The following is a 15,375-nucleotide window of genomic DNA, read 5'->3' as shown; positions in this document are numbered from 1 at the left end:
AGGTGTCCTTTCTGTAATGATTTCATATACCAGCTTTTTCAAACAACTTCTTATTGAACAACATCATAAGACATTTTAGCTAAGAGAATGTATTGCTGAATACTTCATCCAGCCACATTTTCTGTGCATGCAATGCATATGTAGAAGTTAAATACTCTCAGGCTGTCCTCTTCATAAGGCTTCAAAGAACACAAAATAATCATAGAAATTGCTTGTTACAGACCCTACAATACACATAGCAGTGTGCCAATACACCAAGCTGGAAAAATTGATCCTATTCCAAGGCAAGTACATTATATAAAAAAAATATTAGGTAGGTTAGTATTACTTTCTGACTTGCAATAATAATGATAGTAATACTAACAATAATAATTTTTTAAACACCTATTCTGGATTAACTTGGCAATCTGTTACATAACAGTTGTGGTACTCCCCCAGCAATTTCAGCAGCTCAGTTATGACTGTACACACATCTTTCACAACCTTGTTGGCGATTCTAATCTACCTCAACAACTGCTGTTCTAATAAATATTTCTTGCAAATGAAAAAAATCATTGTAGTAATTATGCCATAATAATTTTCTAAATTACTATAAACCTACCAAAATAAGCCAAAGCTGCTGTTTTTTTCTGTGATCATAATCAAGGATATGAAGCTCCCTGGCAAGTAAAAAAGCAGAATCTACTTATTAAAACAACATTAGAAGAACACCATCATTAACTTTTGCTAGCTATTGGAACACTGCTTGCTCAGGTTCTGTGATGAGCCAAATTAAATTGGTGTTTGGCACTAACATGCTGCTTCTTGTGTTGAAAAAGCACATGGAAAGTGGCAACACTACTACTGTGTATTGTCCAGCAGTAAAACACCATGATATTACAGTGATTATTATTCATATTCTAGAGTGCTGCAAGCCCCAGTCATGAAACTACTGTATCAGACCAAAATGACTGTTCTTGTCACAGGGAGCTTGCAAGGGGCATGCAGGGAAGTGATGGATGCAGACAGACTGGAAGGTAGAATGAACACTGGAACAGTTTTCATGTACACAATAGATATGACTCCTTGCACAGCAGTAGTGAAAAATACTAAACTTCTGTATACATCAACACCGGGGGGCTTTAATGAGGAATGCAGAAGACACCAAGGAGGGAATTTTTCAGAATTTTATGCAACATCTCTTCAGAAACAACGGGCAATTGGAAACAGAGGCTTAAAATGCTTATTTAGAAGTCTGAAAATGAAGGGTGCAGAGGCTGACCTGGTGGGACAATGAGACCCAGAGATAACTTACATAACGTCTTGTTTTGAGTAAGAGGGATGGTGTAACAGTAGGCTTTGGCAGTCATGAGCAAGTGAAGAGAGAAGCTTTACAGCTAATGCAACAGAGATGCCAGAGCCAAGGCAATAACACAAGGCAAGAAGCAACAAGTCAAAGCAAAAGACTAATAAACAACCCATTCTGCAACTTTCTCAGTGGCTGTGAAATCAAAGTTGTTTAGCTGTCAAGGACAAAAAAGGACACCATTAATTCAGATCAGTATGATCAGGCTGGATTAGACTGTAAACCAAATGACCAGGCAGGAAAACCAGAGAGAGATGTGCTGTAAAAGAATGGAGACTGAGACAGAGCTGGCATAGGAGGTTTCAGAAACATGAAAGTCAAAGGTGTTTACTAAGCACAATCATATCAACAAAAGGACAACAGAAGCAGAAACCCTGAAGTTTACAGAGTTGGGAATATTCAGTTGCAGTGAGGCTGTCTTGAGGTGTCAGAGATGCAGACTGAGCTTTTTGTCAAAAGGCCACTCCTATTCCTACCCTTGTGTAAAAGGCACATCAAAAAACAAAGCCTCTTTCTTAACGCAATGGGCAGTGCAAGTAAATCTCAACCGTTCTTACCCATACAACTGTTATGGAAAAGACAAGTAGAATTTTTGGAAGAAGTTATCCATCCATCCATCCATCCATCCATCCATCCATCCATCCATCCACATGCAGACCAGCAAAGCACACAAAATCTCACTGCAAAAACCCACCAATAATGCTCTAGCTCATACTTTCCATGTTGCCACCTGAAATACTTGAAATGCTCCAAGATCCAGCAGAAGGAGAAAGCAGGAAAGCCTTTATTTCCAGAACAGAGTAAACCAGCTTTCTTTTTCAGAAGATGCATCTACAGGATTGTCATGCAAGTAATAATGAATCTCAACGAGTGTCATCAGTGTGGCATACCCGCACGCTTACAGGCAGAGAGCAAAGCCTAAGAGAACACTTCATCCCATCCTGCTTTCCATAAGGCTTCATTCTATTTTGATAGACATAGCTGTGAATATCCTCGTGGGCATTTTAAAAACTGTAATTTCAACTCTGAGGTTTTGCAAGCTTTGTTTTCTGTGGTGCATGATATCATAAACATCCTGAATATAATTACAATTGCAATTTTGTGGGCTGTATTTTCCTTACTGGTAGCCCAAAGTTGACATTTACAAAAACTCTTCTGCACACTTACTTGATTTGAACTTTTTATTATTATTACAAATGTATATTATTTTATTAAAAAAATTCACACTAAAGCAAATTCAATTCCATTTCATTACAACCAAGAATATAAAATAAATGCAATGAACTCATAGCTTAGTTTTAACAGTCATTTCAAGAGTGACATCAGGACAACTTAAAAGCAGTAAACTCTCAACTCTAGAATGAGAAACAAGTATTTTGCTTCGTGGTTTTGGTAGCCCATTGGCATGGGCACTACTGAATGCGGCCACCACAGATCTAGAGCGGGAAAGTTTTGTGGCAGCACCAGGCGCATACACAGTAATTTCTAATGGAAACTACAAAAATGAAAGATGCGTGCATGAAATTATTAGGAAAAAAAATAACTGAGTAGAGACAGGCACACTTCCACAAATAGTAAACATGGGAATATACAACTAGAACAATTTGAAAAGTTACTACCTTACATATATAAAAAGTTCTTTAAATTGCTGTTAAAAAGGACACGTTCTGTCCAGATTTTGTGTAATACTTTTTAGTGTCTACACAAGACAAATTTTTAAAAAAATTAAATAGCATTAATTTACTACTAAATATTTAGGAGATAACAGTGCATTAAGGACTTTTTTCATATTGTAATACACATCGCTCCTGTCTGGCGACATTTTTAGAAGATTACGTATGGCCTTATGTACAATACATTTATTTAATCCTAAAACAATTCTTTACTTAATGGTGTTAAAGTACCATTCCTGAAGATTATGAAGGGGAACTAAGCTTATTATGTTTATATAAAATATCATACATATTTGAACACTTCTAGCTTCCCGCCACCCCTCCCGCTACGAATGCACTTCCCTCCCCCTCCCCAGATACAGTGTCACAGATACAGTGCAGGAATCGCAGCTTTCCCTATATTTTTCCTTCATTGTGCAGTTTGTGCTACATAAACTTCACCAACGTGGACCAGGCTGCTCATCCCATTAATTTCCCATGTGTTTGTTTCCTCTGAGCCACAACATGAAAAGCTGTGCTCAGCAGCCTGTTCTCCCACCAGGATGGAGAAGACAGCTCTGTGCCTCTCAGTACAGGTGTGAAACACTTTGCTGAGGGTCTATAGATTATGGGCAGAGACAGAGCCGAATAATAAAGAAACTGCACAGGCAAAAAAGAAACCCATAAAAATGACATGGTCCTGGTTTCCCACGACAAACTGCACAATTCACTTCTGAAAGCGGAGAGATTTTACCTCATGGGATAACCCCTAGGCAGCAAGGCTTCTTCCAATATGACTGCTACCAACCCTGGCAGCATGCATCAAGCTCCCAAGAAAAGGCAAATTATTTCACCCCAGTGAAGAAACTACAAGAGTGTGCAGAGCCTACATTTTGCAGCCAGTGCTGTTGCTTTTATTCCCTCTCCTCCTGGCTGTGAATTTTGGAGGAACAGAGGAAGACAGCTCAGTTTCACCTGTGCGCATAAAAGCTAGAGAGGAGCAGCATGTGGTCATCTATCAACCCAACCAGGACAAGAAATGCAAATGCAGCTGAGAGAGGTTGTGGCAGTCACTCTAGAAGCTGGAAGTTCAGTCAATTAAAGTACCTTACATTGCTGTGAAGTTCCACACTCTACATACAGATTAATCTACACCATGATTTTGCCTTATTGGCACAAGAGCCCACCTTAATTAACCAATGGTCCCCTGCCACCTCCTGATCTTGTATGAATTTTGATGATTAGCTGCAGGTCACAGCAGGGAAAAGAAATGTTAGATAATTGTAGTAGAAAAGACAAAATAATTTTGAGAGAACAGAAGGATGAAAAGAACACAAGGGGACAAAAATTACTCTGCCATAAGTTAATTTCCGGAAATGTGACATTCAAATCGCACAAGCATAAAAGAAGCATTGGCCAAATACCCATTTGATCAAAAGTACCTCATCTTAACATCAGTAAGGGGGAAGACAGAAAGAATGTCACCCCACAGTCACTGAAATAAAGGAACAATTAAAACCTGTCCTTTCAGAGCACTACAGTAAAATGTAGCATTTCAAGGGTTATACACTGAAAGTATCCTTTGGGAGATTATTTTTCCCCAGAAAGAATTTTTCCCTTCAATTGCTTCATTTAGTTTTTCACCACCTTCTTATCCATTTGATGACAAAAGCAGGTTTTAACTGCTTTTCTGTAGCAGCTGGGTGTTGTCAAAATCACATGATGGTAGGTATTGCCAAAGCAAGCCAACTTCTCACACAAAGCAGGAAAAAAGCACAAGTTTGAGGAGGAAGGGGGCACTAAACACGACTGGGAGATCAAACCAGTAGAACATATATGTGATGAAAAGCATTCTCCTCAGAGCAAACAGATTTACTCATCCTGCTACATCAGATCACAACTTCAGTGTGAATGTGCACAGGTACACCTTTTTTGTGTGTGGGCACAGGACAGGGAAGAGAACACTCTGCAGTATAAAAACCTGTTACCACTGACCATTTACACCTGAACTCCTGTCACCTCTTCTCTGGACACCAGCTGCAGAAGCTCTCTGATGTTACACTGCCAGTAGCTCTCTAAATGCATTCCTCCAGGTTTTCTGCCACGAGAGCCAGCCTTATTTCTGAAGGCTGAAGCAAAAACGAAGCTGTCCCAAATTACATATTGTGTCTCTCTGAATAACTGTGGTTCCAGAAGTTGGACAATAATCCTCTGATTATGCTTCTGAACTCTTGCTTAATTACTAGGGATTTTCTGCCAGCTACCCATCCACTTACAGTCCCTTAGGCACAATCAAAACATGTTTGCTCTAGGGAAAAAGAAACATTTCAGTGCAATCAAGCGCATCTGGTGTAACTAATCTGGTTAATCACAGCAATGCGAGGGACACAGAATATGCATTATAAACAAGAAAAAAGAACAATTTTCAACATGCTTTTCAAACTGCACAATAATTTCTCTTAATTATAAATTCCAACATAAAATGATTAAATGCAGTTGTTTTTGCAAGTCTTAGTACTTCTGTCACCTTTAAATTTTGAGAACTGACTCAGGAATGTGAAAGAAAGCTAAAATTTATAGAACTCTCACACACATTAATAAGCTACTTTGCAGAAATACAGAAAAAGCCCATCCACATTCCTACTGAGGCTTGAGGGCAGTAAATACTTTTTCCTGACTATTTTGGTGTCCAGCCTGGGAAGACATTCCATTCTTCTGTTCCAACAGATCCTGAAAGCATCTCCTTTTCATGTGCCTGTCCTGGTTTCATTTAAAGTAATGCTTAATTTAAAACTAGTCAGAGCATGATCACTGTGATTTCAAGAATTCAATGTGAATGAGTTAAGAAATATCAGCAATCTTCTGTTTGGCGTTCAGTCCAGTAGCATGAAGCATATCTGTCGCTGCAGAGACTTGGGTGGGGTTTTTTTTTCTTTTTTCATTTTTCTTTTTTCATTTTATTAATTTTTAAAATTTTTTATTTTTAATACTTTGCCTGAAAACTAGACTAATAAAAACAGAATAGTAAAATACTCTGGAACAGTAAAATTTTGCTGTTCTTGACATCCATGAGCAAAACAGTAATATCCTGTGAAAATAACATAGTGCTTTAAAAAGGTGCAATATACCTGTATAGCTAAACTGGTTCGCCTAGTATAAAACTAACTATATACAAGCTTGAAAGCCTTGGAGTTCAAGATTTTAAAACTTTAAAATCCCATCAAAGAGATTGAAAAGACAGATTTATGGCAATCACTACAGCATAAGGAAGGTGCACCAGGAATCCTTCAAAATTCCAAAGGTTAAAGAAGTTAAGTGCTGGGTTCAGATCAGAAGGGTTCATTAGAGTAACCACAATGGAGCACATGCAAGGGCAGGAAGGAAGGAAAACTTCACAAGAATCTCCTTTATGGCAATAAAGGGATGGGGAAGGGATGGGGGAAGTCTTCAGTGAGTGAAGTTTTCCTTTTATCATCATGAATTTTAATTCTGCATCATAGTTTGTATTTTTGGTCTTCTCATCATTATGAACTTCATATTGCTGGAGTCTTCTGGCTTCTAGTCCATTCCTTTCTGAGTGCAGCCTGGCAGGCCCCTCAGTACCTGTGAGACTGATGAGATTGGTGATACTGAGAGCTCTGCTGAGATGATGTGGAATAGCCCATTGTACTCTGGGACTGAGAAGATCCCTGAATGTTGCTTTGGTAACTCAGGCGCGAGCTGGAGTGCTGCAGGAAAAAAAGAGAGGGATCAAAGGAATGATCATCACAGGTCCAGCCTGCTAGGACCGTGCAGCTCAGGAAATTTTTAACCTCTCTGGTGCTCATTAAAATATGATTGTTGGGGAAACTGACTAAATAGTGCTACTTTTTAGGGTCCCATAAAAGCCTACTCATCATTCTGATCTGCAATCAGCTTTAAAACAGGACACAAAATCTACAAGAACCCTTGGAGACACCTAAAAGTACAGCATGTACACACCCATTTTCTAAAGAAAAAATACACAAGAGACAAAGAGAGCAGACTCCCTTTCAAAATTCATCTGTTCCTTAAACTTATATCTATCATTATTGTAAATGCTATTAATTCAAATGCTGTTAATGCTAAGGCTACAAACATCTGTCCCAAGATAGGCAATACTAAGTGTTATAAACATTTTATTCTTTTCTGAGAAAAAGGCAACCATGACTACTACTCAATTTATCTAAATGAAAAATTGTCCATTAAGATTAAATAATAGAATATTAAGTGAGTCTTTTAACCTGCTACCTAACTACTGCAAACAAGGACAACTGCTTAAAAATGGGTATGGGTATGTACATAACCTAACATTCATTTTTCTGAGTATTTTTTTTTCCCCTCCACAGTTTGGGACTGTCAGCTTAGTGGACTCCAACCTCAGCAAGACAAATTTGTGGATCTTGCAGTCTCCAGCCTGCTGAATTTGCCCTTTCATTATCATAACCATTTCCCATCCAGAATTAATTGTGAGCTGCCCAATAATGCAAGATGCAAAATCACTTGGCATGAGAAGTACTGCTCAATGGACAGGAGACTGTCCAGCAAGGCAAACCCCACCACAATCCCATGATAAGGCTGGTTGTGTTACACAGTGTCTGAAACATGAAATTTTTCTCAAAATTCTAGGAAGTTTTTCAATTTCTAATGGAAAAAAAAGAATTGTGATAAATTCTATGATTTTACAGGTGCTCTTTCTGGATGAAAAGCACCAGCTCACCATGGCAAGCAAAATACCCGAGGTCACATAAGGAAGGCTCAGTAAAATTCAACAAAGAGCTTTGCACTGTCATTTGTGGAAGCAACAGATACTGAGGTTGGTGAATGACAAAAAAAAAACTTCAACAGAGACTTCAGACCACAAGCTAAATGAAACTCAAAGCAAAGAGAATCTTCCAAATAAGATAAAATGGAGTAAAATTACTGCCTTAAGACTAGAAGAATGCTTTAACTTGCCCATGCTTATTTTTGTTTCACATAGGAGAACTAGTTTTTAATAAAGTCAGACTTGGACAAATTGCAGACATTCCTTTCTGGAACAGAAGATAGTCAGCTAGAAGTTAAAGGCAGATAGCCAAACACAAGTGTAAAAATGGATAATCAGCCCATACAATTTAGTGCATGACGTAAAAGAAACATACAGATGATGATTTTGAAGCCTGTGCTGTTACAGTTTAGAAGGAAAGCGTCACAGAGGGCAAAAAAAATCTGAAAAAAAGAATATTTAGACTACTAGCAACTTGTAAGAGGGAAGTTTGCCAACAATTCAGAGAACTGGATAAGAATTCTATGATGGATATCATCAAATGCAGCACACCAGTCCTCAAAGTAAAGACCAAACCAGACCAGCCATAAATACTGTGCAGTCAGACAGATGTACTGACCTGTCCAGGCCTCAAGCCTGTCTGGAACTTTTCAAAAAAGAAACCTAGTTGTCTTTCCCCTTAAATTGCCCTCAATGCCTTCATGACAATTTGTAATTAAAGGAGTTAAACAAAAATGGGAGAAATATGTCTGGCACTGAGTAATCAATTGTCTGTGGAGAAGATCTGGAGGGCTAAGTCAAGACAACTGTAGAGCTTAAACCCTACTTATTTTAACTTTAAAGCAGCCTGAAAAGACCATTCTCCAAAGCAGGACCCTCTTGGAGGCTAGGAGCCAACAGAATCCCTAGCATAATTTAAAATTTACCCTTAATATCTAACTTTTTTTTTTCTTTCAACTAATTACTGCTCCAGCAAGTATAAACCTTGAAGTACTGAAGATACTGGAAAGTTCAATACTTTCTATATTTAATGTAAGTAACTTTTTCAGTGGAAAATATAATTCTAGTAATCAAAGACAAATATGCTAATTCAAAAAATATTCAGTGACAGTGCTTTCCTAATTAATGCTACTGTACCAGAAAACATGAAATCTGTTCTACTTTGGTCACATTAGAAACAGTGCATGTCTTTGTGCCCTAGTCTGGCATGAATCAAATGGATGAACTGAATCAAATTGTCATTCCTGTGCTTACATGCATTTTTTTTTTCTTTAACATTAGAAGTAGTCTTAGAAAGATACCAGAATAAACTACAGAACCACTTCATACATGTGACAATAGGAAGAATGAAACGGGAGAGCCTGGTTCAAACTTTGTTCCTTCTTCTCAGGATTGTCTCACATCTGTGCCTCACATGGGATTTAATATTGCCAAGACTCAAGTATACTGAACTTGATGCAATGCAGCATTTACATCCACTGGCTTCAGCAAGATTACTCTAAAATATAAAGTTAAGCAAATATTTGGGTGATTCCAGGAGTGGACTAGTCCTCAACACTTTACAGGGTGCAGTACAACTCAAACTGGTATTCTATTGAAAATTACTAATCACAGAACAAAACCTCAGCATGCCTCAGGTTACATCAAAAGTTCATTAAAACGCTATCTGTTCTTGCAGCTGGGAAGTGGTGAAAATGACGTTTTGGCCCTCAGCCCTATAGCATCAGAAGCAGCAACATTTCCAGAGGTACCTGATAATCTGAAGGCATGACAGGCCCGCCTGAGTTAGCGCCTGAAGGCCCTATGCGTGGTTTCTTGTTGGGAGGCACCTGGCTGAGGCCGGAGTCCTGGCTGTGCTGGAGCCCTGCGCCCGCGCCCCCCGTGGCCGCGCCGGCGCCCGCCGCCGTCCCGTTGGTCTGGCTGCTGCTCTGCTGCTGCGGCTGCGGCTGCTGCGGCACCGCCTGCGCCTGCTGCTGAGGTGCTGCTTGCTGCTGATGCTGATTCTGCTGCTGCTGATTCTGAGGGAAGAAGCCACACAACACGGTCACTTGCTGTGAGCTTCATGGAGCTGCCAACCCCCTGGCACCGAGGGGGAGGCAGACCCTCATGTGATGGGAAAACACAGCAAAGCTGAGTGCTGGGAGAAGTTCACCCCCAGTGAACAGACCTGCACACCTGTGGGGTGTCCCACTTGTGATCATTTTGCTTTTTTTAATGAAACAAGCAGGACTTAAACTGGAAGGACAGTCAAATGCCTCTTACAGCTACCTAGGTGTCCTGGGTTGCAAGATGTGGGTGGAGTTGTATATTCTGTTATCATCTGCTAGAGGTGGGGCAGTTATCTTCTGTTAATTGTGCAGTTTATCTCTTTCACAACCAATCCTCCCCTCTGGGGAGACATCTGCTGTCAATGGGCCATTGAGCCTCACTGATGAAATTACATCATCCCATTGTGAGATGCCCCGCACAGGGGGAAGAGCCAAGCATTCCTACCTGGATATAATCTGTGATTTGGAACACCATAGGCAGCCTTTTCCACTGGATTCCAAGAGGAGCAGCTTTCTTCTCCACTGGATTCCCAGAGGAAGATCAGGCCCATCTACACTACCACTGAATGTTCAGAGGAAAACTACACCCTTCTACACAATCACTGTTTCAGCAGAACCACACCTGTCACTGCAAGAGAGCCGCAGCCACCATTTAGTCAGACTGCTACCAACACCCTGACCAACAGGGTGTCAGGTCATATTCTAACTCTGTCAGTGTTGGGGTTTTTTTGTTTTTACTATTGCATTTGTACTTTTATTTTTCCTAGTAAAGAACTGTTATTCCTATTCCCATATCTTTGCCTGAGAGCCTCTCAATTTCAAAAATTTCAATTATAATAATTCAGAGAGAGGGAGTTTACATTTTCCATTTCAAGGAAGGCCCCTGCCTCTATTAGAGGACATTTGTCTTTTTCAAACCAAGACACCAAGTGCTCAAAGAGGATAAAAGGAACCTTTTATAAAGCAGTAATCACCCAATGAAATAAATCAAAGCACCCAGAATTTCACTAGTGCTCAGTGGCAGACATGGGGAACCCAGAATAAGTTGTTCTAAGAGGTTCAATGGCCTTGTTCACACAGAATCAAAACCACATTTCAAACTTTCACTTTTCACCTGAAGAATGCTGACAGCATTACTGCCAGAAAGGTAAGCACATTGAGACCAAATGAATTTTATCATATCTTCCTGGTTGCAAGGAAATTCTGCGGCAAAACCAGAAATAGGTTTCATTACCATTTTTGTTTCCCATGCTTTTAAGCACCTTGTAAAGAGTGCTGTACTGGGAAGAGGGCCCAGCAAAGTGCACAACATATACGGTCAGAAAATCTTACTGAAATAGCAGAAAAGTGAAAATAAACCAGAAATTTTGAAGACAAAAGAGGAGGAAACCACTGAAAGAAGAATCTGGCAAGGGAAGGAGGAGACTAGCAAAGGAAGAGAAGCCAGATAATTAAGATGACACTGGTTCCTAGAAGGAAAATAAACAGAGAAGAGTGTCACAGAAGGGAAAAAAAGGTTGAGAGGAAAAACACAAGAACAAAAGATATTGAGAGCTCTTCTGGCTTCAGAAGGCTACAGACTAAAAGGAGTATTTGAGAAAGTGGAGGGAAGGTCAGAAAATGAACTGAGTGCAACTCTGTCCTCCATGGTTGCAGTTCTGGGAAAGATGTCACTTGCTCATCATGACAAAAACCTTCAACTGACATGGATTGAATTAAAAAACCTTGCTATCTTTCCCCAAGCATACTGTAGGGAACCTTCCAGGATAGGTTTGGGGTTTTCTTCTGTAGAATATCTGCTTATGTAATGACCAAAGTTTTAGTATGGCAGCCTTTTAATTAAAACCTTACTTTATTAGTTTCTCAGAAGATATGACAGCCAGTTGCCACTAGCAGAAAATTCTTAATGTCCCCTTCACCTTGAGGCTTTTAGTTACCTCAGATAAATGACATAAAAGATCTGCATCTATGCCATTCATCACAATAGTCTCCCAAGATACATTCCAACAAAATTTGCAATGATGTGTTCATTTAAGACTATAAAGAAGACTTGCATCTTCAAGGACTTAAGAGATGGCCTGAAATTCCATTTCACATTTAGCAGAACCTATACTGTATCCTCCTGCATGCAGTCTTCAAATCCCACCTCACTCCACTTCTACTTCCTGGGAGATTTAGACCTCAGTAATCTAAAAAGTTAATGAAACTAGCTTGTAAAAAAAAAGCTATCAAGAAGCAATTTATTTTTAATAATGGTTTTAGCTTCACTTACGCAAACAAAACACCAATAACTAACGTATATTTGTGTTACAATTCTGAAATTTGTGTATTCATAGGAGTGTTTGGATGCAAGTAAGTTAGTTACTATTGGGTGTGGCAGTCACATTCTCTGAACAGAGAGAGACAATTTTCTCTCTCAGGGCTTTTTCCTGGAGAAGCACAGAGAGAAGAAGAGAAACAATTCTTATCTCTACTTGCTGCTCCTGTTGTTTTGCACATGTGGAATGTTTTGGGGAGATTGTTTACCTGAAGTGATTTGTCAATTGGATTTGGCTGAGGATTGTTTTGTTTCCTTGGCCAATTGGCTCAAAGCTGCATCCTGGCTGTCTCAAGACAGTCACAAGTTTTCTTTAGTATTCTTTAGTATTCTTTGTAGTATAGTTATAGTATAGTATAATGTAATATAATATAGTTTAATAAAGCAATTGTTCAGCCTTCTGAATCAATGGAGTCAGATGCCAATAATTCCCTGAGTCAGGGGTGCCCTGTTTTTGATAATTGTATGAGCTAAAAAACTTCAATTTTTTAGTGTGTAAATAGATATTGAAGGGACACACAATTAAAGGCAAGAGCTTGTTGTAGGTCCCAGGTTTTGTGCTTCAGATTTTAGCACAAAATTTAGTTGACTAGCTGGAATTTGCTCTTGTGTGGAACTACTACTGCTACTGCCTGGCTAGAGACTGACCTGCCCTGTCAGTCTCCAGCTGAGGCCTGGCTGCACCACCTAACTGCACAAAAAATGGCTTTTTTGACAAGCAACAACCTCATCCTCAGGTCAGTCTGGTTCATGGTAGTTCCTAAATGACTAAACTCATGAAAGGTCTACACTTAGCAACTCATTGTCATATGTCACCTCTCAGGCATAAATTACCAAAATGAAATTTCCGTCCTACCTAGAAACAAACCTAGCAGAAACTTGCCTAACAGAATTTAAATGATAAAAAAAAAAATTCAGTTTGTTTCACAAATCCTCATTTTAGTCTTGCTAACCAACAATTAACCATTTTGAAGAATGGATGCTTATGCTAAATGTTATTTAATTCAGATAAAAGTTCCAAATAAACAGAGACAACTTCTCCAGGTTTCCAAATGATTGTACAGATATTTTCAGTTTTAAAAACAAACCAGTAACAAACCAGTCGAAAAAAATAAAACCTTTCATTTACAATAACATCATAAAGCAACAAAACATGGAACAGATTCAACTTTCAGAATAGCCTTTACCTCCACATTTTCTACACTGAGTAATCTACATTTCTACATTCAATGAGTAATGTGGGACTTGTACTACCTAAATGGTTTAAGAAAAAGTTTGATTTGGACTGCATATAAATACCTGACTGTCCTCAACAATCTCAAAGATCATTTATATATTGGCTGTTTAAATATAAACATGCCATTGTCATCACCCCTGCAACATTCCCAGGGAAAAGACAGATATTTCCTTTCAAGTACACTGACTTAAATATAAAAAAGCCAGAGTAATTTTAATTCATAAGGTTTCTTTTGTTTTTTTGAGGCTGTGAGAGTTGAAGCAAAACTAGTAACTAAATTACAATAAAATTAGTATCATGAATTTAATTTTATTTTTGTTCAGGGGTCTGTTTCCTCCTCTGGAAAAAAACATCTGGACACAAAAATCATGGATACTAACACTTGTTCCCAGTAAAGAAGAATCTGCAATATCGGTGTTGAAAACAAAATACAGGTTTAAACTCAGCTAGTCACGCTACGCAGAAAATTGAAAACAGATTATTCATGTCCTCAAATGGTTTCTCTGAAAGACAACAGCCCTTCTCACATAGTTCTCAGATAACTACAGTTCAAGACTGTTCTCTTCACATTTGGTTAGCTATACATCACTGTTGGTGCCTCATTGTACCCTGTTCCCTGAAAATAACACGCTGTTTCCTACACTGTGGCACCATTGTCCAGCCTTCCCAGCACTATGGGACAATGGCTGTGGTCACACAGCACAGCTGAGCTACACGCACCAAGCAGAGCAGATTATGTTGCAAACACCCCAGAATTTATTATGCACACAAACAAGTTCTCGCTCATGTCTATGGGGCTATGGAAAAGAGAATATTCAGAGCAGATTGTTGCTACCAGAACAGTTCAGAATCCTTATTACTCCTTTGTCTGAGGGCCCTTAGAACACGGTCAGGAAACTGCATGCAGATGGATGAAATGTTCTGATGTAGTGCCAGAAGCAGGCTGCCACTATTAATTTGAGACCCTGACAGCCATCTACATTCAAATGGCTGGATGGATGCCAGTCATACAATGAAAATGCCATTCTTTTCATGTGCTCACAACGTATTTTCTTCATGTGATGCTGCAGGAGGCAGCAAGGTCTTCTTGGAACACAGCAACTGAGAGCAGGCTGCAGCTGACCAACAGCCCATCCAGCTCATTCCCCACAGGTCAGAGCAAACCGTGCTGGTGATACTACCTGAGACACCCCGAGGCATCTGAAACTCTTCAGCTGTCTGAGAAGCCGTTTTAATAGAGCTTTGCCTGGGAAACACATTTTTGTTAATTCTTCATGTTTCATTTTTGGTTAACTCTTCATGTTTCATTAGTTTTCATTTGGAACCATGATGCTTTCTTATTGCATACTTGAAAGTAAAAAAGCCCCAGCCAAACAAGAAGTTTACTATACCTTATCCCCTTTCTCTTCAGGTTCATCTTCATTGAGGAATTCTCTTTTCGGATATGGAATCTGGCAGCCAGCAAACACACTGAAACACAGTAAACACTCCACAAATATGTACACATGGCATACATTTACTTAATACTGTGTTAAGAACAAGTGCGTACAACACAACTTCATTTCTTGTATTTGACAAATCTTGTTTCCACAAATGAGTGGCAGTGTGAGCACCCAAAGTAGGTGTTGATTGTAATGTCAGATCTCTTTGCTGTTGGCACAGGGCTGTCATTTAGAAATCATGGCATGGTTGAACATGTCCAAATGCCAGAACGACCACTCGTTGATCCAGATGGTAAAATGAACAACCACAGTGTCAGAGGTTCCACAACACCCAGTTGGAACATGCATGGCTCACTGAATGAAGGGACTGATCCAAAGAGTATTAGTGTCTTATGAGCCTGCCTTGGCTTACAACAGGCTTCAATATGTTTGCCAATCACAACTGCAGAGTTACTTTCCCTAAGCTTCTCAGGTCTTGTTTAGGAAAAAAAATCACTTTAAAATTCATCTGACCAATGGAATTTGGAACATTCCTTAATGTTTATGGCAGA

The 15,375-nt window shown here is 39.3% G+C and overlaps 1 protein-coding gene across 1 annotated transcript in view; it reads right to left on the bottom strand.

Annotated features, from left to right (window-relative positions):
• Positions 1 to 3,375: 3,375 nt before the first annotated feature.
• Positions 3,376 to 15,375, bottom strand: part of CDK19 (cyclin dependent kinase 19) — a 121,976-nt gene continuing 109,976 nt past the window's right edge. The window contains exons 11-13 of the mRNA XM_058800947.1: positions 14,774 to 14,852; positions 9,532 to 9,798; positions 3,376 to 6,725 (exon numbers count right to left, since the gene is read on the bottom strand). Coding sequence (XP_058656930.1) covers positions 6,594 to 6,725; positions 9,532 to 9,798; positions 14,774 to 14,852 — 478 coding nt within the window. The 3' untranslated portion in view covers positions 3,376 to 6,593. The remainder of the gene's footprint in view (positions 6,726 to 9,531; positions 9,799 to 14,773; positions 14,853 to 15,375) is intronic.

This window comes from Ammospiza caudacuta, chromosome 3, assembly GCF_027887145.1.
Source record: "Ammospiza caudacuta isolate bAmmCau1 chromosome 3, bAmmCau1.pri, whole genome shotgun sequence".
NCBI lineage: Eukaryota > Metazoa > Chordata > Aves > Passeriformes > Passerellidae > Ammospiza > Ammospiza caudacuta.
The sequence above is the reverse complement of the archived record's forward strand: the minus strand, read 5'-3'. Positions and strand labels throughout refer to the sequence as shown.